Raw genomic sequence first — 27,249 nt, forward strand, 5'->3', positions numbered from 1 at the left:
ACCAAAATATGCTACAAGACTTATGTGTATCCCACAAAAAAAGGCTCACTGTTATAAACAAAGTTTTTTGATGAATTTAAGCAAAATTCCCGGGCATTTTCCCATGGAGAATTTCGGAATAATTACGGAAATTTACCGGAAAGTTTCCGACCCTTTGCAACCCTAGATATGTGTTAAGGTTAGGGTAAGCGTTAAATTTAGAGTTAGGATAACGGTTGGGGTTAGGGTTAATGGATGGTTAGTTGAAATGTTGACAGTTATTGAACATCTACAAACCATCTACTTGGGAGACTATTCAAATGAAGTGATATCAAAGAAATGTTAGTTGTCCAAAATGAATTATGTTTGTTACAGGATATTTTGTATCATATCCAGAGCACTTTATTTTACCTGTAGAAGACTACAACACATTTTTTGTTATTTTTTTACCTTCAATTCCACTGAGGCAATCCAAAATCGTCCCCTAAACCCAATGCACTTGTGGAGATCTGAGAGAATTTGATTGGTATACACAATATGGTGTAAATTCCACCTAGTGGGGCAAGGTCAAGCTATACCAGTTGACGCACCTGTCAATTCCTCTCAGATCTCCACAAGTGCATAGGACATAGGGTTTAGGGGATGAATTTTGATTGGGCCACTTCTCTTGGATGTAAAAAACATTGAGACAAAACCTTTCACAGTTAAACATTTATTGAATAGTACAGCTGCTTTGGAATGGTTGAATGGATAGCATGTGCTATAATCCTTTTCTACCCTGCTTATTGTAATGTTACATAGTAAATGCTTTGCTTTGAAATGACTGTCTGCAGACTTTTGAATGGTAGACCTAGTGTAAATCCTTTAACACTGACCTAGTGTTAAAATCACACTCTGTGTTACATGCACTATATATACAAAAGTATGTGGACACCCCTTCAAATTAGTGGATTCGGCTATTTCAGCCACACCCGATGCTGACAGATGTATAAAATCGAGCAGACATCCATGCAACCTCCATATACAAACATTGGCAGTAGAATGGCCAGAAGGCCCATTCATTCTAATTCTATGGTTGGTACAGTATGCCCATATAGACTGCTCTTAATAATCATGTAGTGTTTCTGGTGCATTTGGACCTTGTACCTCTCCCTCCCTCCACTGAAAGAGTGGCTGGATTACATGCTAATCCCATTATGCTGTTGGTGACATGTGAGCACAGATGAATACAGATTAGGAGCAGAGCGTCAGGTTTCATATACACTTAGGCCTAGTATGAACACACACTTGTCTGTCTCCATTGAGGAATAACATTACCTTCTCTCAGCCAGACGCTGGGGTTTTGTGACGGTACGTGTGTGTGTGTCTGTGTGTCTGTTTGTGATGTTGTTTCAATCAATAATGTAACAGTACAGCTATGGGATTTGTTTTAGTTTTCAGTATTTCTAAATTTGATCTCCCTTCCTTAATATGTATTTCCCTCATTTACCCTCAGTTCCATAGAAGTGTTTGGAGAAGATACAGGAGAGATGCTGCTCTCTTTAGCCTGGCCTGTCCATCAGCTGGCCTTGGTGCAGCCTGAACCGTGTACCAAAGGTCTGTTTTGGGAAAGAGATGACTGATGGCTGAATGAATGTTTAACCCACTGTGCCAATGGGGATGCCAGTGTCTGTGTACATGGAGAGGTGAAGGACCTGATAGGTTAGTGTGATGGTGGGTTCACAAACACAAAGAGAGAAGTGCAATATACTGAGCAGTAGAGAGTGGAGGAAAGAGAGAGGGGAAAAAAGACAAAAGTCAGGATTGAGACTGTAGAGTCGAACAAGAATTGAGAGAGAACATCATTGAGAGAGAGAGAACATCATTTGTCAGGTGTTGTGTTGTTCTTTCCTGACAAAGTGGCCAGAATTATTATCACAGTCGTAGCAAGCTAGAGTAACAATCCATCTGGAGGGTTTGAAAAGTGGCTACCGAGTGTTATGGTGAGGAACATGGATTCAATCAAGTTACCAGTCAGTCGGCAGGTCAGTCTTTGCTAACCAGTGTGTCAGAGAGAGAGAGAGAGAGAGGCTGGGTGTGAGTAAGCAGTTATCACAGGATTGAAACTGGTTCTATGGCAAGTTAGTCAAAGAGAGAGCCGCGAGCTTAGAGGATTGTAACGGGCAACAGTACCGTTATAGCAATCGTGTTAGTAGAAGAGAGTGTAGTGTTTGTGTTAGTGTGGTGAAGGAGGACCAGTGAGAGTGTTTGAGTTAAAAAGACAGAGAGTGGGAGTTAACTGAAATAGCAGCAAGAGGGTATAACATTATCATCATCAGTCCACCATGGCGTCAGCTGCTCTAGAACTGATGGGCTTCTTCATGGGTCTGCTAGGCATGCTGGGTACCCTGGTGTCCACAGTGCTTCCCTACTGGCGGACATCTGCCCACATCGGGCCCAACATCGTCACTGCCGTGGCCAATATGAAGGGCCTCTGGATGGAGTGTGTCTACCAGAGCACCGGAGCCTTCCAGTGTGAGACCTACAACTCCATGCTGGCCTTACCCTCAGACCTCCAGGCCTCCCGGGCCCTGATGGTGGTCTCCGTGGTCTTTTCCGTCCTGGCCGTCGTCATCTCCACCGTGGGCATGCAGTGTACCATCTGCATGGAGGGCTCAACGGCTAAAGGCCGAGTGGCCGGTACTGGGGGAGGCCTCTTCCTCACCGCGGGGTTCCTGGCTCTGATCCCGGTGTCGTGGACCACCCACGAGGTTGTCCAGACCTTCTACCAAGCCAACCTGCCCAACAGCTTGAAGTACGAGCTGGGGGACTGTCTGTACGTGGGGCTGGCCGCCGCCCTGCTCTCCATGCTGGGCGGGGGGCTGCTATGTGTCTCCTGCTGTGAGAAGGCGGATGGGGGGCGCCGTGGAGGGAGGAGGCACGGCGGAGGGTACCCCTACCCAGCCCCGGGCATGGGGGTAGGCACTGGGAGGGCCAGGACCAGCTCACAGACCTATAGGAACCCAACGCTACAGATGGGGGTGAACGCTGCCACCAAGGCAGCGACCCTGGCAAGGAGTCACACCAGCACTACTACCCAGTCCAGCACCCCCGCCCAGGGGGCCAAGAAAGACCCACGCCGCAACCCTGCGGTGGGCTACGATGTCACTGGGTACGTCTGATCGTGTTCAGGCCAATGTTAACATTCACACACACATCACACTGTCTCTTCTATACAGTATGTGGTGCAGAGCATGACCACCCCAACAACTTGCTAAGGTAACTGACTGTGTTATCTTTTACAATTAACTGATCAGGGGACTTTTAGTGCCACACTACCGTATAGGAATACTTTTGGCTCCTCGCAATGGAAATCAGAGAGACTTGTAGTGCTTGACCACGCATACAGTACTGTAGTGACTGAACGAGTATGTTTTATACACCCTTTGATAGATTTACTATTGAAAATGGATTTACTGCAGGAACATCTGTCTTGATGTGATTACTCTGAGGTGTTCGCTCCATCTCTATTTTTTTGCTCTACGACCCCCACAAGCCTCGTCTGAAGGTAGCCCGGTACAAGTTGAGAAAATTAATGGAAGTATGTAATGGTGGTTTAGTGCCACAGAAAATGTGTTAAATATTGCAAAAAAATATACGCATGTATAATAATTTCCTGATCTGTCTTATATTTCTCAGATGCAGGACAGACACTTCAAAACAAATGTCATTTTGATATTCTTTTTCTGTTTTTCCATGTATGAATCTGTTATTCAATGCATTTCTATGGGCTAATAGCAGTAAAGCCAAATTCAATGTTTCATAAAAAAATATATAAAATAAATATGTTTTTATACCTAAATGGGTTCTAGAATTCAAAATCAAATAACTAAATGATCCATGGTATGACCATCTTAAAACGATTCCATATGTTAGCTTAGTAGAACCCCCCCCCCCCACCCCCCTAGACTCTTGTGAATTATAATCATTGACAAATGTTCATTATAAATAACTATGTTAGCTAATCTCTACATGTTTCTTTTGATTGATAATCATTCATGTGAAAGTTGAAAGGCTTTCTTCTGTTTTGCAGAATGTTTCATGTGATTTAACACTACTGATTGTTTTTTTCATATTAAGACCTGTTTACAAATAATTGCAACACTTTCTAAACAGAACTTCTATTTTCCAAAGATATTTAGCCGTCAAAATAGTAAAGAAAAATGCAAGTGATTTAACGAAAAATAAAATGTATTTTGATCTTCATTAGAACCGTCAGTCATTTTCAGTTTATTACAGATGAAGCCCAAGGACCGCTTATTAACCTGAATGTTATCTACTGCATCTCTGTTGTAGAGGGACCCTTATGTCCCATCCCATTCCAAAACAGATGAGCCATGAACGATGATGAAAGACAAACAAGAAGGAAAGATGGCCGCAAATAAACCCAAAACAAGCAACAAAGACAAACTCCCCTCTAATCGATAGGTAGTTAGTTTCGGTGTTGGTGACAGGAGTGAGGTACTTGGGGAGGTTGAGGTGATCTGACAGATGATTTGAAAACAGGTCACTTTGGCTGTTGTCCACAAGTAGACAGACAAGACCGCTGTTTCATTGTATTGGTGGGAAAGCAACGCAACTGTATGTGGTGTTTAATGAACCCTAAAACGACCTCTAAAAAGACTGCTGTAAACTGACACCCCTGGACTTTAACCTTGATTGAGCAGTATTGTGCACGGCTTAACACACACTTCTGCTGGTGGGAAAAACAAACCTAACACACATTCTCTCCATACATACAGTATGTATTTCAGTTTATTCCCGCTCCATTTAGTGAGGTACAGGGACATCTAGTGACTCACCAGAGGAATGACACCCACTCACAATGAGCAGCGAGGTACAGGGACGTCTAGTGACACAACAGAGGAATGACACCCACTCACAATGAGCAGTGAGGTACAGGGACATCTAGTGACTCACCAGAGGAATGACACCCACTCACAATGAGCAGTGAGGTACAGGGACCCAGAGGAATGACACCCACTCACAATGAGCAGTGAGGTACAGGGACCCAGAAGAATGACACCCACTCACAATGAGCAGTGAGGTACAGGGACATCTAGTGACTCACCAGAGGAATGACACCCACTCACAATGAGCAGTGAGGTACAGGGACATCTAGTGACTCACCAGAGGAATGACACCCACTCACAATGAGCAGTGAGGTACAGGGACATCTAGTGACTCACCAGAGGAATGACACCCACTCACAATGAGCAATAAGGTACAGGGACCCAGAGGAATGACACCGACTCACAATGAGCAGTGAGGTACAGGTTACCCAGAAGAATGACACCCACTCACAATGAGCAGTGAGGTACAGGGACATCTAGTGACACACCAGAGGAATGACACCCACTCACAATGAGCAGTGAGGTACAGGGACATCTAGTGACTCACCAGAGGAATGGCACCCACTCACAATGAGCAGTGAGGTACAGGGATGTCTAGTGACCCACCAGAGGAATGACACCCACTCAGAATGAGCAGTGAGGTACAGGGATGTCTAGTGACCCACCAGAGGAATGACACCCACTCAGAATGAGCAGTGAGGTACAGGGACATCTAGTGACTCACCAGAGGAATGACACCCACTCACAATGAGCAGTGAGGTACAGGGATGTCTAGTGACCCACCAGAGGAATGACACCCACTCACAATGAGCAGTGAGGTACAGGGACGTCTAGTGACCCACCAGAGGAATGACACCCACTCAGAATGAAACCTGACCAATAGTGAAAGAGAACTCATGTTGGGTTTATATAACTCACATTTCAAACACAGCCAAAGCGATCACACATAAAAACCACAAACATCCAGGACAAAAATACAAATAAATCCACATTGTTTTGATTGATCTTCACACAACACATTGCATAATGACCAGAAATGTCAAACCTCAGTCATTGAGCTGCGGAGTACCAAACCCTCTCCTCCTTTGACAACATCCGTTCTCTGTCTCTTATTGACAACTCAGCCCTTGTTGAGGCTGTAGAGTCTATAGTACTGGGGTCAGAGATCACTACATCCTCTTTTTCTCCTCCTCCTCCCTTTTCGGTTGATGCTCAGTCGGGGCCAAACTCAAATCACCAGATATGTCCCTAGCAACCAGTACCCATTCTATCTCCAGTGCTCTTTGGGACGTTTCAATATTTTATACCCCATAGAGATCATATTAAATGACTATTTAGTTCATTACTATTTCTATTAAATAAGCATTCTAATTCCTAATTCTATGGTTATACCACTATAAGATATGACATAACATGGCTAATGTTAGCTGGGTTAGGGTTACATTTATGAGTTAGGTTAAAGGGTTAAGGTTAGGGGAAGGGTTAGCTAACATGCTAAGTAGTTGCAAAGTAGCTAAAAATTAGTAAGTAGTTGAAAAATGGCTAATTAGCTAATATGCTAAAACTGTCCGTGATGAGATTCGAACTCGCAACCTTTGGGTTGCTAGTCGTTCATGGTATACGCCCACCCTGACCAACCACTCTCCTTTCGTTTTTGCTTTGAGTAACCATCTGTCTTATGTTACCACACCAAACGTAACACATCACACTCATTTGAGTGTTCTGGGTTTACATTTACTATGTTATGTCTAGTCTATGAGACCAGGCTGATATATCAGACATGTAAAATTAATAAGGGTTCCTGGATCCTTACACAGCATTATAAGGCTTTGTTGAGACAATGACTTATCAATGACCCAAGCCCAGCTCATTTAATCTCTACCAGTGTGATGCTGAGTTGTCAAAATGCTTCAGCAAATGTACATTATCCCAGGGGCGTTGATCAACACAATGTAAGTAACCTAATTTATGTCCCTCTAACTGCCCTGAATGCCTCTGCTGATCCTACAGCCATTGTAGGATCCAGGCTGTATCACATCCGGCCATGAATGGGAGTCCAATAGGGTGGCGCACAATTGGCCCAGCGTCATCCGGGTTTGACTGGGGTAGGCCGTCAATGTAAATAAGAATTTGTTCTTAACTGACTTGCCTAGTTAAATAAAGGTTAAATGAAAAAATATTGTATGCAGTAATCATGTGCCTTACTATACTGTTAGCATTGAGGAGGTGTGCCCTAGTAGGAAGTCCACTCTGTGCAGCTCACCCTGCACTAACATAAATAACATGAGAATATCTACTTCTGCTAAGCTTCCCAGTAAAGCAATGAAAACAATCAAGCATCCCAGAATAAAAGTAGCCCACGTTAACATATGCATCTTAAGAAACAAGGTTCATCAAATTAATAATTTGCTAGTAACAGATGACATTCATATTCTGTCTATCTCTGAAACTCACTTAGATAATACCTTTGATGATACAGTGGTAGCAATACAAGGTTATAACATTTATAGATAAGACAGAAATGCCAATGGTGGAGGTGTTGCTGTTTATATTCAGAACCACATTCCTGTAAAGATTAGAGAGGATCTCATGTTAAATACTGTTGAAGTAATATGGCTACAGGTTCATCTGCCTCACCTAAAGCCCATTCTGGTGGGAAGCTGCTATAGACCACCAAGCGATAACGGTCAGTATCTGGATAATGTTAAATAATGTTGAAATAATATGGCTACAGGTTCATCTGCCTCACCTAAAGCCCATTCTGGTGAGAAGCTGCTATAGACCACCAAGTGGTAACATTCAATATCTGGATAATGTTAAATAATGTTGAAGTAATATGGCTACAGGTTCATCTGCCTCACCTAAAGCCCATTCTGGTGGGAAGCTGCTATAGACCACCAAGCGATAACGGTCAGTATCTGGATAATGTTAAATAATGTTGAAATAATATGGCTACAGGTTCATCTGCCTCACCTAAAGCCCATTCTGGTGAGAAGCTGCTATAGACCACCAAGTGGTAACATTCAATATCTGGATAATGTTAAATAATGTTGAAGTAATATGGCTACAGGTTCATCTGCCTCACCTAAAGCCCATTCTGGTGGGAAGCTGCTATAGACCACCAAGCGATAACGGTCAGTATCTGGATAATGTTAAATAATGTTGAAATAATATGGCTACAGGTTCATCTGCCTCACCTAAAGCCCATTCTGGTAGGAAGCTGCTATAGACCACCAAGTGGTAAGTCAGTATCTGGATAACGTGTGTGAAATGCTTGATAATGTATGTGATATCAACAGAGAGGTATATTTTCTGGGTGATTTAAATATTGACTGGCTTTCATCAGGCTGCCCACTCAAGAAAAAAATTCAAACTGTAACCAGTGCCTGCAACCTGGTTCAGGTTATCAGTCCACCTTCCAGGGTAGTTGCAAATAGCACAGGAATGAGATCATCAACATGTATTGATCACATCTTTACTAATGCTGCAGAAATGCGCTTTAAAGCAGTATCCAGATCCATCGGATGTAGTGATCACAATATAGTAGCCATATGTAGGAAAACCAAAGTTCCAAAGGCTGGGCCTAATATTTTATATAAGAGGTCATACAATACGTTTTGTAGTGATTCATATGTTGTTGATGTAAAGAATATTTGTTGGTCCGTGGAGTGCAATGAGAAGCAAACAGACACTGCACATTTATGAAATTACTTATCTCAGTTACTAATAAGCATGCATGGAGTAACCCTGGATTGTAAACTTTCATGGTCAAAACATATTGATACAACAGTAGCTAAGGTGGGGAGAAGTCTGTCCATAATAAAGTGCTGCTCTACCTTCTTAACAGCACTATCAATAAGGCAGGTCCTACAGGCCCTAGTTTTGTCGCACCTGGACTACTGTTTAGTGGTGTGGTCAGGTGCCACAAAAAGGGACTCAGGAAAATTGCAATTGGCTAAGAACAGGACAGCACGCTGGCCTTGGATGTACACAGAGAGCTAACATCAATAATATGCATGTCAATCTCTCCTGGCTCAAAGTGGAGGAGAGATTGACTTCACCACTACTTGTATTTATGAGAGGTATTGACATGTTGAATGCACAAGCTGTCTGTGTGAACTACTGGGGCACCCCACAAGACATGCCACAAAAGGTCAGACTATATGAGGCGCACAGTACTACATAAAGCCATGACTACATGGAACTCTATTCCACATCAGGTAACTGATGCAAGCAGTACAATTTGATTTAAAACAAATAAGAATACACCTTATGGAAGAGTGAGAACGGTGAAGCAACACAAACATAGGGACAGACACATGCATAAACACACAAGCTAACATACGCACTATACAGACGTACACATGGATTTTGTGTTGTAGATATGTGACAGTGATGGAGTATGGGCCTGAGGGCACACAGCGTGTTGTGAAATCTGTGAATGTATTGTAATGTTTTTAAAATTGTATAACTGCCTTAAAATGTTGCTGGACCTCAGGAAGAGTAATGGGGATCTATAATAAATACAAATCCTCTACCTATCTCTGGACCATTACCAAACCCTGCCTTCGCCGCACCAGACAGGCTACTGATTTGCTGACTCGCGTTGATCCTCTTTGGAGCTGCCAATCGCTTGAGTCCTTGATCCCGCCTCTCAATCCTGCTATGCCCTCTTACGAATCATCAAACAGGCAAAGATCAAATCCTACTACACCGGCTGTGACACTCAGCGGATGTGGCAGGCCTTGCAAACTATCACGGATTACAAAGGTAAACCCAGCCATGAGCTCCACAGTGACATGGACGTACCTGACAAGCTAAATGTCTTCTACGCTCGCTTAGAGCAACTCTGAACCATGCGTGAGAGCACCAGCTGTCCAGGACGACTGTATGATCATGCTCTCCATAGCCAACATGAGTAAGACCTTTAAAACTTCTTAGGGATAGGGGGCAGTATTTTCACATCTGGATGAAAAGTGTGCCCAAAGTAAACTGCCTGCTAGTCAGGCCCAGAAGCTAGGATATGCATATTATTAGTATATTTGGATAGAAAACACTCTGAAGTTTCTACAACTGTTTGAATAATGTCTGTGAGTATAACAGAACTGTTTTGGCAGGCGAAACCCCGAGTACAATCCATCCAGGGATTTTTGTTTTTTAGGTCAATCTGTTTTCCATTAGTTTTCTATCGTAAGCCTTTTTTAATAGGAATCTGGTTACAGTTCCTATGGCTTCCACTAGATGTCAACAGTCTTTAGAAATTAGTTAATGTTTTTCTTTTGAGAAATGAAGAAGTCGCCCTGTTCTTTCCATGTGTCACTCCAGGTGGACTCTAGTCTTTTAGTGCGCACGACCTGGAACGTGCTTCACTTTGTTTTTGTCCGGTATTGAACACAGTTTATCCCGTCTTAAATTTGGATTAGGAACTCTGTTTGAAATGTTTGGACCAAGTTTGATGAAATATGATTGTCTGTGTTTGTTTGATGGGGTGCTGTCCTCAAATAATCCCATGGTTTGCTTTCGCCGTGAAGCCTTTTTGAACTCTGACACCGTGTCTGGATTAACAAGAAGTGAAGCTATTTATTTATTTATTTAGATGTATTATACATGTATTTTTGTGTGAATTTTTATTATGAGTATTTCTGTTTTTGAATTTGGAGCGCTGCAATTTCACTGGATGTTGTCAAATCAGTCCCGTTACCGGGATCTGAGCGGGAAGGGATCACTAGAAGTTAAACGGGTTAACATTCACAAGGCCGCAGGGCCAGATGGATTACCAGGACGTGTATTCAGAGCATTCGCTGACCAGCTGGCAAGTGTCTTCACTGACATTTTCAACCTGTCCCTAACTCAGTTTGCAATAACTATATGTTTTAAGCAGACCATCATAGTTACTTTGCCCAAGAACGCCAAGGTAACCGGTCTAAATGACTATTGCCACATTGCACTCACATCTGTAGCCATGGAATGCTTTGAAAGGCTGGTCATGGCTCACATCAACACCATCATCCCAGACAATCTGGACCTCTACATTGCCCTTTCACACCTGGACAAAAGGAACACCTACGTGAGAATGCTGTTCATTGACTACAGCTCAGTGTTCAACACCATAGTGCCCCTCGAAATTCATCACTAAGCTAAGGACTGAACACCTCCCTCTGCAACTGGATCCTGGACTTCCTGACGGGCCGCCCTCGGGTGATAAGGGTAGGTAACAATACATTCGCCACGCTGACCCTCAACATGGGTGCCCCTCATGGGTGCGTGCTTAGTCCCCTCCTGTATTCCCTGTTCACCCACGACTGTGTGGCCGTGCACAACTCCAAACATCATTATTAAGTTTACCAGGACAACAACCTCTCCCTCAACGTCAGTAAGACAAAGGAGCTGATTGTGGACTACAGGTAACGAAGGTCCGAGCACGTCCCCATTCACATTGACGGGGCTGTAGTGGAGCCGGGTCTAGAGCTTAAAGTTCCTCGTTCCACAACACTTAGGATATATCATGGTCCAAACACACCAACAGTTGTGAAGAGGGCACAACAACGCCTCTTCCCCTCAGAAAAAAATTGGCATAGGCCCTCAGATCCTCATAAAGTTATACAGCTGCTTTATCGAGAGCATCTTGACTGGTTGCATCACCGCATGGTAAGGCAACTGCTTGACATCTGACCGCAAGGCGCTACAGAGTGTAGTGCGTACTGCCCAGTACATAACTGGGGCCGAGCTCCCTGCCTTCCAGGACCTCTATAACAGGCAGTGTCCGAGGAAGGCCCAAAAAACTGTCCTCTCTGCTACCGCATGGCAAGTGGTACCAATGCACCAAGTCTGGAACCTACAGGACCCAGACCTGCTTCTACCACCAAGCCATAAGACTTCTAAATAAGACTGCTAAATAGCTAATCAAATGTTTACCTGGACTACCTGCATTTACCCTTTTTTGCACCAACTCTCATGCATTGACTATACACACACTCACTGGACTCTACTCACACAGACTTACACTGACACCCAAACTACATACGCTCACACACACAACATGCATACTGACGCAACAAACACTTTCACCCTCACCACATCCGTTGCTGCTACGGTTTATCTATCCTGTTGCCTAGTCACTTTACCCCTACCTATATGTACAGCACATACAGTTGACGTCGGAAGTTTCCCTGATACTTCAATAAAGAAATATGTCGATGTCCACTCTTGCTGGAACACCCTACATTCATGGTCTACTTTCCTCTTCTTTGAAATATTTGACACACATTGTGTCACAATTTCTAGCGAGCTACTATATCTATATATATATACACACACACACAGTTGAAGTCAGACGTTTACATACACTTAGGTTGGAGTCATTAAAGTTGTTTTTCAATCACTCCACACATTTATTGTTAACAAACTATAGTTTTGGCAAGTCGGTTAGGACATCTACTTTGTGCATGACACAAGTAATTTTTCAAACAATTGTTTACAGACAGATTATTTCACTTATAATTCTCTGTATCACAATTCCAGTGGGTCAGAAGTTTACATACACTAAGTTGACTGTGCCTTTAAACAGCTTGGAAAATTCCAGAAAATTATGTCATGGCTTTAGAAGCTAATTGGGCTAATAGGCTAGGCTAATTGACATCATTTGAGTCAATTGGAGGTGTACCTGTGGATGTATTTCAAGGCCTAACTTCAAATGCAGTGCCTCTTTACTTGACATCATGGGAAAATCAAAAGAAATCAGCCAAGACCTCAGAAAAAAATGGTAGACCTCCACAAGTCTGGTTCATCCTTGGGAACAATTTCCAAACGCTGGAAGATAACACTTTCATCTGTACAAATAATAGTATAAATAGTATAAACACCATAGGACCGTCATACCGCTCAGGAAGGAGACGCAATCTGTCTCCTAGAGATGAACGTACTTTGGTGCGAAGTGCAAATCAATCCCAGAACAACAGCAGAGGACCTTGTGAAGATGCTGGAGGAAACGGGTACAACAATATCTATATCCACAGTAAAACAAGTCCTATATCGACATAACCTGAAAGGCCGCTCAGCAAGGAAGAAGCCACTGCTCCAAAACCGCCATAAAAAACGCAGACTACATTTCTTGCAACTGCACATGGGGACAGAGATCGTACTTTCTGTAGAAATGTCCTCTGGTCTGATGAAACAAAAATAGAACTGTTTGGCCATCGTTATGTCTGGAGGATAAAGGCTTGCAAGCCAAAGAACACCATCCCAAGCATGAAGCATTGGTGTAACGGTTTTCTTCCGTTGAAGGAGAGGAGGACCAAATTGCAGCGTGGTTAGTGTTCAACATGTTTAATATAGACGATAAACGAGAAGCCTACAAAATAACAAATGTGAAAACCGAAACAGTCCTATCTGGTGCAATGACACAAAGACAGAAGACAACCACCCACAAAGTACCCACAGAATTTGGCTGCCTAAATATGGTTCCCAATCAGAGACAACGATAGACAGCTGCCTCTAATTAAAGAACCAATCTAGGCAACCATAGACATACAAACTACCTAGAATGGAAACAGCCCCATAAACATACAAAAACCCCTAGACCAGAAAAACACATAAACCCCCCATGTCACACCCTGACCTAACCAAAATAAAGAAAACAAAGATAACTAAGGCCAGGGCGTGACAACGGGGGTGGCAGCATCATGTTGTGAGGGTGCTTTGCTGCAGGAGGGACTGGTGCACTTCACAAAATAGATGGCATCATGAGGAGGAAAATTATGTGGATATATTGAAGCAACATCTCAAGACATCAGTCAGGAAGTTAAAGCTTGGTCGCAAATGGGTCTTCCAAATGGACAATGACCCCAAGCATACTTCCAAAGTTGTGGCAAAATGGCTTAAAGACAACAAAGTCAAGGTATTGGAGTGACCATAACAAAGTCCTAACCTCGATCCTATAGAAAATGTGTGGGCAGAACTGAAAAAGCGTGTGCGAGCACCCCTGCACATCAACTCAGTACCGGTACACCCTGTATATAGCCACGGCCTATTTATTCCTCGTATCACAATTATTTTTTTTGTTATCTTATATTTAACTCTGCATTGTTGGAAATTGACCCGTAAATAAGCATTTCACTTTTAGTCTACACGTGTTGTCAGCGACGCATGTGACAAATAAAAATGTGATTTGATTTGATCAATGACAGATTTACAGTGAGGCTGGACTTATGATTGGTCAGTGCTTTTCCATGAGCTATGTGATTGGTCAAACTCAGTTTAAGGTCTGGGCTGTGGTAGAGATGAGTCTCCTGTGGTTTTCAGTTCAGAATTCTCTGATACAGTCTGTTTTCTCCCATCACTAGGGCCATCTCTGTACAGCATTGGTATCCAGGACGTCGGTCACGGTCGACCGCAAACTTCTTTCTAGTAGACCACATAAAAGTTTTCAAAATGTAACTTGTGTAACAGTATAGCCTCTGTCCCTCTCCTCGACCCAACCTGGGCTCGACCAGGGACCCTCTGCACACATCAACAACAGCCACCCCCGAAGCATCGTTACCCATTGTCTTGTTTTGCACACTTTGTACAAAATAATAAAATGCAGTACTACAGGATATTTCTTAACGTAGCTCTTTATTAGCTAGCTATAACTGGCATGATCACTTATCGCCAACCAGGATCAAACTGACCATGACCTAACCATTTGGGTGGTCTTAACCAATCATAGCACAGTATGATATGGCAAGGGGAACCACTACTTCAAGGTCTCAGAGTGACGTCACCAATTGAAACGCTATTAGCGTGCACCACCTCTAACTAGCCAGCCATTTCACATCGGTTACATGTGCACAAAAAATATACATTTTGGCAATTCACAGCGTTACCATCGAATCTGCTTAAAAATAATGAGGTCCACAGTTCTGAAGCACAGTATGCTTTGCTTACAGGTTAGCTTCTTTCTCAAATATTGCTGCAATATTTAAAAACTGCTTGATTGACATAAAATTGGATCAACCCCTGGCACTATAGTTGCTACATTTGTTTTCCAAACTGTCGCTACCATAGCAACCGTCTGCAGTTAGTACATTTCCATTTCCATGCTTGCCAGACCTGAAACAGACCTGTAACACAATATTTTTTGTTGTTCCAGTGTTTTTTTTTTACTACTTTTCTCCTATGAAGTTGCAGTTACATTTTTAATATGAGTGCTGGACCAAGCAGCGAGAAACCGAAAATCTACCACTTTCACAGTGAGATCATTTTTTCCCCCACAGCAAATTCAAAATGTGTGTGACTGATTTCCCATTCAAACGTAGCTCTTGATAAGAAGGGAAATGTCGAGAGGCATTTCAAAACTGTTCACAAGAAATATGAAAGTGACTTTCCAGCTAAAAGTGAACTACGTAAGAGAAAAGTAAGAGTTGAAGTCTCAACTAGCTGCCCAACAATCGATCTTTACAAGGCCCAGCTCAAAATCAAAGGCAGCCACGATTTCATAATTCCGGGTGAGTTGCATACTAGCAAAGCACAAGAAACCGTTCCAGGATGGAGAAATAGTCAAATAGGCCTTTTTAGAGGCAACAGACTCATTGTTTGATGTTTTCAAAAATAAATCAGAAATATTTCCAATATTAAGGATGTTCACCTATCCAGAAATACTGTGAAATGATGGATGAGGATTTGAGGGAGCATCTTAAAAAAATACATGAGTATAAATGCTCTTTTCACTTCAATTTGACGAGTCGACAGATGTGATCAACACATCTCAGTTGTGCATTTTCATCAGAATGGTGTTTGAAGATATGACTGCCAAAGAGGAACTGCTCACAATCGTATCGCTAAAATGAAAACTCGAGGGGAGGAAATTTTTGTGGCATTCAAGGACTTTTTTAAAACAGCAATCAGTTACCCATTTACAAACTACAGATGGAGCACCAGCATGACTGGCTGCATCAACTTTGCAAAAGTGATGACTTTCCAGACTTCCTCAATTATCACTGCATAATCCATCAACAACCCTTGTGTGATAAAATGCTGAATATGAAAGATGTCATGGATATCGCGCTCAAAATCGTGAATTTGATTCAGGCCAGAAGTCTGCAGATCTCTTCAGGTCTCAACTGGAAGAAAGTGAAGCTGAACACAGACCTCTTGCAACACACAGATGTAAGGAGGCTTAGTAGAGGTACATTCCTGCAGAGATTTAAGGATCTGTTATTTGAAATCAAGGAGTTTCTGGCCTCAAAATATGCCGAATATGAGCAGTTGGAAGGCAAAGTGTGGCTGTTAGATGTATCTTTTTTGACCAATGTAACTTTTCGGCTGAATGAACTCAATTTAAAGCTGCAAGGAAAATACAAAAATATTGTTGAAATAATTAGCCATGTGACAGCTTTTAATCAAACATTCAAATTGCTGTCCTGACACTTGCAGCACCATGAACTGAGGAATTTCAAAAATATGTCAGAACTCGAGTCAGGGAAAGGCACCTGCACTTTGTGACTGGTCGATACGTTCAACAGGTACACAACATTATCGCAGACTTTGACCGACGCTTTCAAGACTTTGCAATCCTGGAACCTGTGGCAACATTTATGCGCTTTCTGTTTGGTGTGGAAGTTGATGTTGTTGAAATTGCAACAAACATTGCATCATGTTTTCACATGGAGACATCAGCTGTCAAGAGTGAAATTTTGACTCTGCAAAGCGACCTCAAAATCACATCGAGGGCATTGGGGGAACTCTTTTGGAACCTTATCGTGGAGGAAAGATATCCAAAGATGTGAAAAGTTGCCATGTACTTGACAGCATTTTTTGGATCTATCTACCTTTGCGAGTCAGCATTTTAAGACATGAAGATCATCAAGTCAAAATAGCGGTCCACATCTGTTAGAGTGACTTTGCCCTGTCCACCTGGACACCTGCTTGAGGCTAGCAATCAGTAGCTACAACCCAGACCATGCTAAGCTAGCTGATAGCATTCAGTGCAAACCATCCAAACAATAAGGTGGGGTGTAGACCGCGTTAGGAAGCAGGGTGGAAAAAGTAGATCCAATGTAACTAAAGTCTGGGCACCCCTGCTGTACAGAGTCCAGGAGGTCTGAGGAGGATGCCCCCTACTGGTCAGCCAGGGTATCTTCCTCTAAGGGAAATACCAAAAACATGAGCAGGTAAGTGTTAGTACTCCATGACAGCTTGTAGCCTACTTACTAGGTAGTTACAGGGTAATTTAAAAACTAAACATATTGCAACAATAATAACAATATTACACATTAATACAGGATAATTGCTTACTGTCAGATTCCAATATTGTAAATGACAAACAGGATGATGGACAGCTGAATTCTTTTATTTATTTTAAACATTTTACTTTACTTTAAAAAACACACAGTGATGCCAAGGTCATTAATAATAAAACATCTTACAACATTATATTTTCCGGTTCAAGCCCAGCAGCCAACTCCTATTGTGTATTTTCAAAGACACTTCCAACACACATAGGACTTGTTCAAACTCCTCCAAAACTCCTTTTCGTTCTAACTCGTTCAGGCTTTCTAACCTCTTGGTCTATGGAAGTTGCAGTGTGAACGACCAGACACTTAGCATTGTATAACATCACCCCACCTTGGTGATAGAGTGCAGTGAGGAAGCCCGGGTGGTCATTACCATGGAACAGGGCCTACTCGACCATCTCTCTGCGGGACAGGGGTCAGCTGGCTGAGAAGCAAAGTGGAACTCTGCCCGAGCCGACATCTTGTCCTGGATCACCTGCAGACGCTGCGGACCCTGTAGGGCAGAACACACAACGTGGCTGCCTGAAGCACACACCCCACAGCCCTGAACACACACACACACAGCTGCCTACTTGACCATACTGTTCAATGAGTCCAACCGGTAATACAGGTGGAATAATAATAGCATCCTTTTATCAGTGAGTATTGAAGTAAATAGAGTTGAGGAAAGTTACACCCTGATCTCTTCCAGTTTGGATGGATGCCTGAGTCAAAAAATCAATAACAGGCTACACCACCAGGATGTTTTTCATGTCTGACAACACACTCATAGTTGATCAGTCAATATCACTAACATTTATTCCTTCTCAGGTGTAATTGATAACCACAACCACACACATTGTCTCTATTCATAAAACATCTCGTCGTTACAGCCAACAGTATATCCAGCAGCTGGCAAAAACAGTGGGCAAAACTAGTTAAAATGACATTATTACAATCTGGTCGTAGAGACATTTCAACCAGTTTGCCCACTGTCTGGGGAGCAACAATCACCTTCTCTTCACTATTTTGACCTATTCTTCCTTCTATGCGGCTGTCCAAATGTACTGTCCCTGGTAGTAAATGGCATAAATGATATAAATAAATAACATTCACCATCTCAGTGTTTTAAGGCTGGTCTCTGGGGAACCACAGTTCTATCTCCAGGTCTGAGAGCCCCAAATCCCTAAGACTGGCCAGCTCCCTCCCCCCGTTCTGGTGAGCCTGGAACTGGGATATACTCCTCACCCAGGCATCCTGCTCCCCAAAGGCTTGTACAGCACCACAGGGGCAAAACACTTCCTCTTGGCAACACATCTGGGACAACACATGAGAGGACTAAAAGTCTCTCTGAATGTGGTCTGAAAGCACATAATGACATTTAGCAGTAATACTTAATCATTTAGTTATTATGCCTTGATCATTTAAAGGTAAAACTCAAGACTCAATCAGGTATAACACGAGAGTTGAGGAATTCTTATCTTATTCTCTGACTTTCAGACATTGTTTAATTAACGGCTTGGGTTAAGCTAAATTGACGAGTTCATGTGTCTAGACGTTGACAAATCATTGGCTGGCTGGCTGTCCTTAGGTGAACCTGTACTGGAATGCACAGGGGAATGTAGACCCTCCCCTGAGGTCAGTTCAGACATATAAGAATATGTAAATAGTGTGGCTGTTGCAACTTGCTATTGTCATGCTGCAGAAGAAAATAAACAGTTGGATGAGGTGAGTTTCTCCCTTACATGTAAAGCACTTTGAGCTTGTGTTGGTAAGAAAAAAAAAGCGCTATAGAAATCCAAATCAAATTATTATTTAGTAGGAGTGTAGGCTATTGTATGTAAACTGTGTGGGTGATGCTATTGTAATTGTGTGTGTGGAGGCTCACCTGTCTATGTTGAAGTCCGTGTCTAGCTGATGTAGGAAGAGACTGTGGAGCGGTCTCTGTCCCGTTCCTCACACAAATGACAGGTCTTACTGTAAAACACACACACACACACACACACAGTGTCATACACATTACTCTATACATTTTCATTTTCATTAAATATACAACCAATTTTAACTGTGCAGCTATCACTGGAGTAGCTGACGTTAGCTAGCTAACGTTAGTGCATCGCATTCCAGCTACACAATGTTAGTAATGCAAGTGACAGACAGCTTTTGGCAACACGATTATATAAACACCTCATATATGCGTGCATATTATACAGCAAAATGAGGCCAATAAAACCGCAGTAAATCAATGTAATGTGAGCTTGTTAGCAGAGAACGTTGTTTACCGTCGCATATTTCCGTTTTGTTCTCCTGTAGGAGGAGTTTGGGACGCAGCGCGGAATTTTGGGAAATGGAGTGAAATTGTGCTAGCTCAATTTCACTGACTCCAGAGGGAATGATTGTTTAATCTATAATAATATAATTTAAAGGGAGTTAATGGAAGAGCATTTGAGGACAGAAGCCATTCCCACATAGCTGTGCCTTAGGTTTAGTGTAGAAAGTCTACAAGGTAGGTTAAGCCAGATCCTGAAATGTTTCAATTTGTTGCACTAAAAGGAAAACCTGTCAGCATTGACAGTAATATAATTGTAATAGTATTTAGCTGTTTAGCTGAAACCATAGATTATGTGGTTGAAACATCTCTGTTGGATCAACACTCAGATCAAATCAAATTGTACTGGTCACATAAGCAAGTTTAGCAGATTTATTGGGGATGTAGTGAAATGCCCGTTGATAGTTGTGAAGTGATAATTCACCTTAATGAATAGGCTATACAATATTGGAGGACACCTATTTAATACATTTTCTAGAGTTGTGAAAGAGCTCCCAGAGTGTATATCTTTTTTAGGAAAATATGTCAATTTTTTACATTTGTTTTCATACTCGTCAATATCTTCTACTGTAGATAATATTGGCACTGTACTGATCATAAATGTACAGTAGTAATTTGGGCACCTAAGCTATCCCTTCAAAAAAATATTTTTTTAGGAACCACACCCTTCCGATGTCAGGACAGACCACACCCTTCCTACGTCATAACAAAGGGTGTGGTTGAAAGCCATCCTCCCCTCCCCTTACACCAGCATAAACAGAATATTCAGAATGTAATAACACATTAGTTCATGTCTTTTTGGACCGGGCTTTCTTGAATTGCATTGAATACATGTTCCAAGTTAGTTAATAGGAGACATTGCAATATTCAGCTGTGACATATCAATTTGCCTCATAGACATCCACTACAACTTACTTTACATCATTAGGTTGACATGGATGTGTGTGTGCCTTTACAGAAGCTATGACGGCGAAATGCATGCACATTTAGTGTGTGGTTTTTGGGGGATAGTTTGTCGTTGCTGCAAGCTCGGGTAAGTCTGGCCTGTGGCTGGCTGCTCAGCTTCTGATTGACAGGGTTGAGGGGTGGAGACGCAGGGTGGGGTCACAAGCAGGGAGAGGCGGAGGAGAAACGAAGAGAGAGAGCGCCCAACCCTGTACACGGCAACAACACACCGAGAGAGAGAGAGAGAGAGACTTTACTGGTGAAGAAAGAGGAATAGTCGACGCCGTGGATATGATCTAAAAGAATATCCGAAGAGGCAAACAATACAACTTTCTCCCAAATAGCAAATTGATTCAAAAAGGTGGAAAACTGCTAAAAAGATTACTATTATTCAAATTCACCCCACCCGACCAACCCCCCCCCCTCTGCACCCTAGCTACCGAGATGCACACGGAGACTCGAAGCAAGAAAGTAAGTCTGTCTTGACCATTATTGACTTTGCCCTGTCCAGCAAACTGCTATCGGCCGATATTTAAATGAGTTCACATTGTCAGTTTAACATGTGCCAATTTAAAGACAATTGGAGAGTGTCTGACAAAGGGAAAGGCATATGTAAGAAGCTTGACTCTTACATTCAGTTAGCTAGCTAGTTGACCAACTACTAGGTAACGGCACTGATAATAATAGCATGTTAGCTAGCTAGGTGACTGACGCAGGCTACTGAGAGCTAGAGGTGGAGAGTCGAATCGATTCCTCGACTCCCAATTGTGTGTGTCAAGCTTCGATTTTGCTAGGAATCGACTCATAAGATTCAGTATTTTTGCAACGGAGGAGACTGTTGCCGTAGGCTACTTCCGAGAACACAAACTCTCGCATCTTCCACAGCAAAGAAAGAGGTTCGATAGCTCCGACAAATCGACCACAGACTGCTGTTGCCTCTCTCACCCTGTCTCTTAATAAACAATGTTCTCTCCTCTGTAAACGTTAACGATTTAACGTGCATGCAAATGCAAGGAACTGAAACGTGTTAACTATATACCCCTTCTCGGGTAACTGTCTCTCTCATCCCCTCTCTCTGTGCGAGCTTTGGGGTACAGGTTTTTTAAAAGTGCGCTGTGATCTATGTGAGGCAGGAAGGAAACACAGGAACTGCAGCTAGTACATAGAGATGGATAGAGATCTCTAAATGGATATACCCCCTTTTAGTATGGGCATTGCCATTGAGAGTTTCCACCATGAACTGGGTGGTTTATTCCTATGGGTTGGGAGAGAGATCAGCTAATGATCAGAGCATTGTCTTCTTCAAATTGGGTTGACTATGGCTTTAAGCTATATCACTGCCATCTAGTGGCCACAATAGATGAATGACACAAGATTTGGTTGAGGACTCCAGCACTGCAGGTGGTGGTAAATCACCAATATTAGCTTTATGCTTTTTTCAAACACAAAATAAGAACATTTACATCTTTTAAAATGGAGATGGCCTCAATGGTGCTGCCCATGCCACCATAAAGGTACAGATACAAAGATTAGATCTCTATCTATCTCTATGAGCTGGTAGGACACAGTCTTAGTTCCTTAAAGGGACAGTAGCACTCGCTCACATCCCAACCCTGGGAACGAGCCAGGTGTAGGCCTACTGCCTCGAGCGACACTGTACACGCATCCGGCCTGCCGTATCTCGTGCACAGAACTTTACATAATTTGGAAGCCTGCTGTAAATATTTTGGTACAGCCGTCAGGTACAGTAGCAAAAGGTCAGAGTGCAAGACAAGTATTCAGGCTCAACCAGGGACAGGAAAGAACCCATCCTTCAAGCTTGTCTGGGGTGTCAAGACTTTTCATCATTCACATGATCGTTATCCTTCAACAGCAATATGAATAAAGGTTTCATTATGCATCATACATTAAACAGGTAGCCTACTGATCTATCATCATGTTGACACAAATGATGCATTATGTCTGAGATACCTCCACATTACTTTTGGCCTCAGTTATTGTTTTTCTCTAAGCATGACACAAATCCATTTCTTATCATGTCTGTAGTCTGTGTAGTTGCCTTATTATGATGATTGACAGTTTCATGCTGTAATGAAACATGAATCGGATGTCGTCACTCGTCACTGCTACACAAGAGACACAGAGCACACTCCTTTTCCTGTATGTGTGTGTGCAAGCGTGCTTCTTTGTGTGTGTGTGTGTGCTCGTCCGCGGGTATTCTCTCTGTGTGCGAGTTTGGCTTGTATACGCCTCTGTATCTGTGTGCATGGCATGGATTAGGCCAGCTCTGAAGGTGTAATCTATACGCAGGGCCTATAACACATTCCTATGCAAGACAGCAGCAGCCTCAGCAGGCCTAATGGGGGTGACCACTGAGTTTTGTGGAGGGAGAGGCCCAGTCATTTGGAGGCCAGTAGTGTCTGTAGCCGACCAATCAGCCTGTTACCAACACTTAGTAAACTTCTGGAAAAAATTGTGTTTGACCAGATACAATGTTATTTCACAGTAAACAAATTGACAACAGAATTTCAGCATGCTTATAGGGAAGAACACTCAACAAGCACAGCACATACACAAATTACTGATGATTGGCTGAGAGAAATTGATGATAAAATGATTTTGGGGATTTTGGGGTTTTGTTAGACTTCAGTGAGGCTTTTGACATTATCGATCATAGTCTGCTGCTGGAAAAACGTACAGTTGAAGTCAGAAGTTTACATACACTTAGTTGGAGTCATTAAAACTCGTTTTTCAACCACTCCAAACATTTCTTGTTAACAAACTATAGTTTTGGCAAGTCGGTTAGGACATCTACTTTGTGCATAACGCAAGTAATTTTTCCAACAATTGTTTACAGACAGATTATTTCACTTATAATTCACTGTATCACAATTCCAGTGAGTCAGAAGTTTTACATACACTAAGTTGACTGTGCCTTTAAACAGCTTGGAAAATTCCATTAAATGGTGTAATGGCTTTAGAAGCTTCTGATAGGCTAATTGATATAATTTAAGTGAATTGGAGGTATACCTGTGGATGTATTTCAAGGCCTACCTTCAAACTCAGTGCCTCTTTGCTTGACATCATGGGAAAATCAAAAGAAATCAGCCAAGACCTCTACAAGTCTGGTTCATCCTTGAGAGCAATTTCCAAATGCCAGAAGGTACCACGTTCATCTGTACAAACAATAGTACGCAGGTACAAACACCACAGACCACGCATCCGTCATACCGCTCAGGAAGGAGACGCGTTTCTGTCTCCTAGAGTTGAACGCACTTTCGTGCAAAAAGTGCAAATCAATTCCAGAACAACAGCAAAGGATCTTGTGAAGATGAAGGAGGAAACGGGTACAAAAGTACCTATATCCACAGTAAAACGAGTCCTATATTGACATTAGAGGTCGACCAATTAATCGGAATGGACGATTAATTAGGGCCGAGTTCAAGTTTTCATAACAATTGGAAATCGGTATTTTTGGACACCCTATTTGGCCGAATTATTATTATTATTCATTTTTTTTTACACCTTTATTTAATCATTATTTAACTAGGCAAGCCAGTTAAGAACACATTCTTATTTTCAATGACGGCCTAGGAACGGTGGGTTAACTGCCTCGTTCAGGGGCAGAACGACAGATTTTTACCTTGTCGGCTCGGGGCATTCAATCTTGCAACCTTACAGTTAACTAGTCCAACACACTAACCACCTGCCTCTCATTGCACTCCACGAGGAGACTGCCTGTTACGCGAATGCAGAAGCCAAGGTAAGTTGCTAGCTAGCATTAAACTTATCTTAAAAAAAACAATCAATCAATCATAATCACTAGTTAACTACACATGGTTGATGATATTACTAGTTTATCTAGCGTGTCCTGCGTTGCATATAATCGATGCGGTGCGTATCGTTGCTCCAATGTGTTCCTAACCATAAACATCAATGCCTTTCTTAAAATCAATACACAGAAGTATATATTTTTAAACCTGCATATTTAGCTAAAGAAATCCAGGTTAGCAGGCAATATTAACTAGGTGAAATTGTCACTTCTCTTGCATTCATTGCACGCAGAGTCTGTGTATATGCAACAGCTTGGGCCGCCTAATTTGCCAGAATTTTACGTAATTATATTAACGACCTATGGCTCGTATTTCTGTGTGTTATTATGTTATAACTAAGTCTATGATTTGATAGAGCAGTCTGACTGAGCGATAGTAGACAGCAGCAGGCTCGTAAGCATTCATTTAAACAGCACTTTTGTGCGTTTGCCAGCAGCTGTTTATAACTTCAAGCCTATCAACTCCCGAGATTAGGCTCGTGTAACCGATGTGAAATGGCTAGCTTGTTAGCGGGTTGCGCTCTAATAGCGTTTCAAATGTCACTCGCTCTGAGACTTGGAGTAGTTGTTCCCCTTGCTCTGCAAGGGCCGCGGCTTTTGTGGAGCGATGGGTAACGCTGCTTCGAGGGTGGCTGTTGTCGTTGTGTTCCTGGTTCGAGCCCAGGGAGGAGCGAGGAGAGGGACGGAAGCTATACTGTTACATTGGCAATACTAAAGTGCCTATAAGAACATCCAATAGTCAAATGTTAATGGAATACAAATTGTATAGAGATAAATAGTCCTATAATTCCTATAATAACTACATCCTAAAACTTCTTACCTGGGAATATTGAAGACTCATGTTAAAGGGAACCACCAGATTTAATATGTTCTCATGTTCTGAGCAAGGAACTTAAACGTTAGCTTTCTTGCATATTGCACTTTATTGCACTTTGTTTTTGCATTTAAACCAAATTGAACATGTTTCATTATTTATTTGAGGCAAAATTTATTTTATTGATGTATTATATTAAGTTAAAGTAAGTGTTAATTCAGTAATGTTGTAATTGTCATTATTACACATTTAATTTTTTAAATCGGCTGATTAATCGGTATCGGCTTTTTTTGGTCCTCCAATAATCTGTATCGGCGTTGAAAAATCATATTCGGTCGAACTCTAATTGACATAACCTGACATGCCACTCAGCAAGGAAGAAGCCACTGCTCCAAAATAGCCATAAAAAAGCCAGACTACAGTTTGCAACTGCACATGGGGACAAAGATCGTACTTTTTGGAGAAATGTCCTCTGGTCTGATGAAACAAAAATAGAACTGTTTGGCCATAATGACCATCATTATGTTTGGAGGAAAAAGGGGGAGGCTTGCAAGCCGAAGAACACCATCCCAACCATGAAGCACGGGGGTGCAGCATCATGTTGTGGGGTGCTTTTCTGCCGGAGGGACTGGTGCACTTTACAAAATAGATGGCATCATGAGGTAGGAAAATTATGTGGATATATTGAAGCAACATCTCAAGACATCAGTCAGGAAGTTAAAGCAAATTGGTCTTCCAAATGGACAATGACCCCAAGCATACTTCCAAAGTTGTGGCAAAATGTCTTATGGACAACAAAGTCAAGGTCTTGGAGTGGCCATCACAAAGCCCTGACCTCAATCCCATAGAAAATGTGTGGGCAGATCTGAAAAAGCGTGTGCGAGCAAGGAGGGCTACAAACCTGATTCAGTTACTCCAGCTCTGTCAGGAGGAATGGGCCAAAATTCACCCAACTTATTGTGGGAAGCTTGTGGAAAGCTCCCTGAAACATTTGTTAAACCAAGTTAAACAATTTAAAGGCAGTGCTACCAAATACTAATTGAGTGTATGTAAACTTCTGACCCACTGGGAATGTGATGAAAGAAATAAAAGCTGAAATGAATACTTCTCTCTACTGTTATTCTGACATTTCACATTCTTAAAATAAAAATGTTGATCCTAATTGACCTAAGACAGAGAATTTTTACTAGGATTAAATGTCGGGAATTGTGAAAACAAAGTTTAAATGTATTTGGCTCAGGTGTATGTAAACTTCTGACTTCAACTGTATGTGTTATGGTTTTACACCCCCTGCAATAATGTGGATAAAGAGTTACTTGTCTAACAGAACACAGAGGGTGTTCTTTAATTGAAGCCTCTAAAATATAATCCAGTTAGAATCAGGAATTCCCCAGGGTAGCTGTTTAGGCCCCTTGCTTTTTTCAATTTTTACTAACGACATGCCACTGGCTTAGTTGCATGTAAAACCAGAGTGTCTATGTATGCGGATGACGGATATGCGGATGACTCAACACTATACATGTTAGCGACTGAAATGACTGCAACACTCAAAGAGCTGCAGTTAGTTTCAGAGTGGGTTTGAAGGAATAAATTAGCCCCAAATATTTCTAAAACTAAAAGCATTGTATTTGGAACAAAACACTCACTAAACCCTAAACCTCAACTAAATCTTGTAAATAATGTGGAAGTTGAGCAAGTTGAGATAACTAAACTGCTTGGAGTAACCCTGGATTGTATACTGTCATTTTCGAAACATATTGATACAACAGTAGCTAAGGTGGGGAGAAGTCTTTCCATAATAAAGAGATGCTCTGCCTTCTTAACAACACTATCAACAAGGCAGGTCCGACAGACCCTTAGTCATGTGGTCAGGTGCCACGGCTGGCCCTTGGATGTACACAGAGAGCTAATATTAATAATATGCATGTCAATCTCTCCTGGCTGAAAGTGGAGGAGAGATTGACTTCATCACTACTTTTATTTATGAGAGATATTGACATGTTGAATGCACCGAGCGGTCTGTCTAAACTACTGGCACACAGCTCGGACACCCATGCATACCCCACAAGACATGCCTCGAGGTCTCTTCACAGTCCCCAAGTCCAGAACAGACTATGGGAGGTGCACAGTACTACATAGAGCCATGACTACATGGAACGCTATTCCACATCAAGTAACTGAAGCAAGCAGTCAAATTTGATTAAAAA

At 42.2% G+C, this 27,249-nt stretch overlaps 2 protein-coding genes and 1 long non-coding RNA gene across 7 annotated transcripts in view; 2 read left to right on the forward strand and 1 right to left on the reverse strand.

Moving 5' to 3' along the window:
• The first annotated feature begins 1,217 nt into the window (after positions 1-1,217).
• LOC139393211 (claudin 2) lies at positions 1,218-4,224 on the forward strand. 2 transcript variants are annotated; one of them, XM_071141652.1, is made up of 3 exons: positions 1,218-1,329; positions 1,475-1,575; positions 2,353-3,802. In XM_071141652.1, exons 2-3 carry the CDS (start codon positions 1,509-1,511, stop codon positions 3,138-3,140), a joined length of 855 nt encoding a protein of 284 aa, XP_070997753.1. In that variant the 5' UTR covers positions 1,218-1,329; positions 1,475-1,508; the 3' UTR covers positions 3,141-3,802. The 2 variants fall into 2 exon arrangements, with proteins under 2 accessions (XP_070997753.1, XP_070997754.1); XM_071141653.1 differs by lacking the exons at positions 1,218-1,329; positions 1,475-1,575 and having other exon boundaries at positions 1,707-4,224.
• Positions 4,225-16,876: 12,652 nt separating this feature from the next.
• On the reverse strand, positions 16,877-19,433 carry LOC139393248 (uncharacterized). Its single transcript, XR_011629755.1, has 3 exons — positions 19,405-19,433; positions 19,011-19,099; positions 16,877-17,636 (listed from the first exon to the last, which is right to left on the reverse strand). It is a non-coding gene; the product is annotated as an uncharacterized lncRNA (long non-coding RNA).
• A 1,148-nt stretch (positions 19,434-20,581) lies between these two features.
• The window catches only part of LOC139392890 (Krueppel-like factor 8), a 116,168-nt gene continuing 109,500 nt past the window's right edge, over positions 20,582-27,249 (forward strand). For 2 of the 4 annotated variants that reach the window (XM_071141211.1, XM_071141213.1), the window contains exon 1: positions 20,588-20,867. In XM_071141211.1, coding sequence (XP_070997312.1) covers positions 20,841-20,867 — 27 coding nt within the window. In that variant the 5' untranslated portion in view covers positions 20,588-20,840. Of the gene's footprint in view, positions 20,868-27,249 lie in introns of all 4 variants that reach the window. The other 2 variants (XM_071141214.1, XM_071141212.1) reach the window with 2 other exon arrangements.

Source organism: Oncorhynchus clarkii, chromosome 33 (genome assembly GCF_045791955.1).
Source record: "Oncorhynchus clarkii lewisi isolate Uvic-CL-2024 chromosome 33, UVic_Ocla_1.0, whole genome shotgun sequence".
In the NCBI taxonomy this organism is placed as follows: domain Eukaryota; kingdom Metazoa; phylum Chordata; class Actinopteri; order Salmoniformes; family Salmonidae; genus Oncorhynchus; species Oncorhynchus clarkii.

Bases quoted from the DNA above. Each gene is read 5' to 3' on its own strand.
- LOC139393211 (XM_071141652.1), top strand. From the start codon at position 1,509: ATGCTGCTCTCTTTAGCCTGGCCTGTCCATCAGCTGGCCTTGGTGCAG. The intron at 1,576-2,352 runs GTCTGTTTTGGG...TGGGTCTGCTAG, and splicing joins GCCTGAACCGTGTACCAAAG to GCATGCTGGGTACCCTGGTG.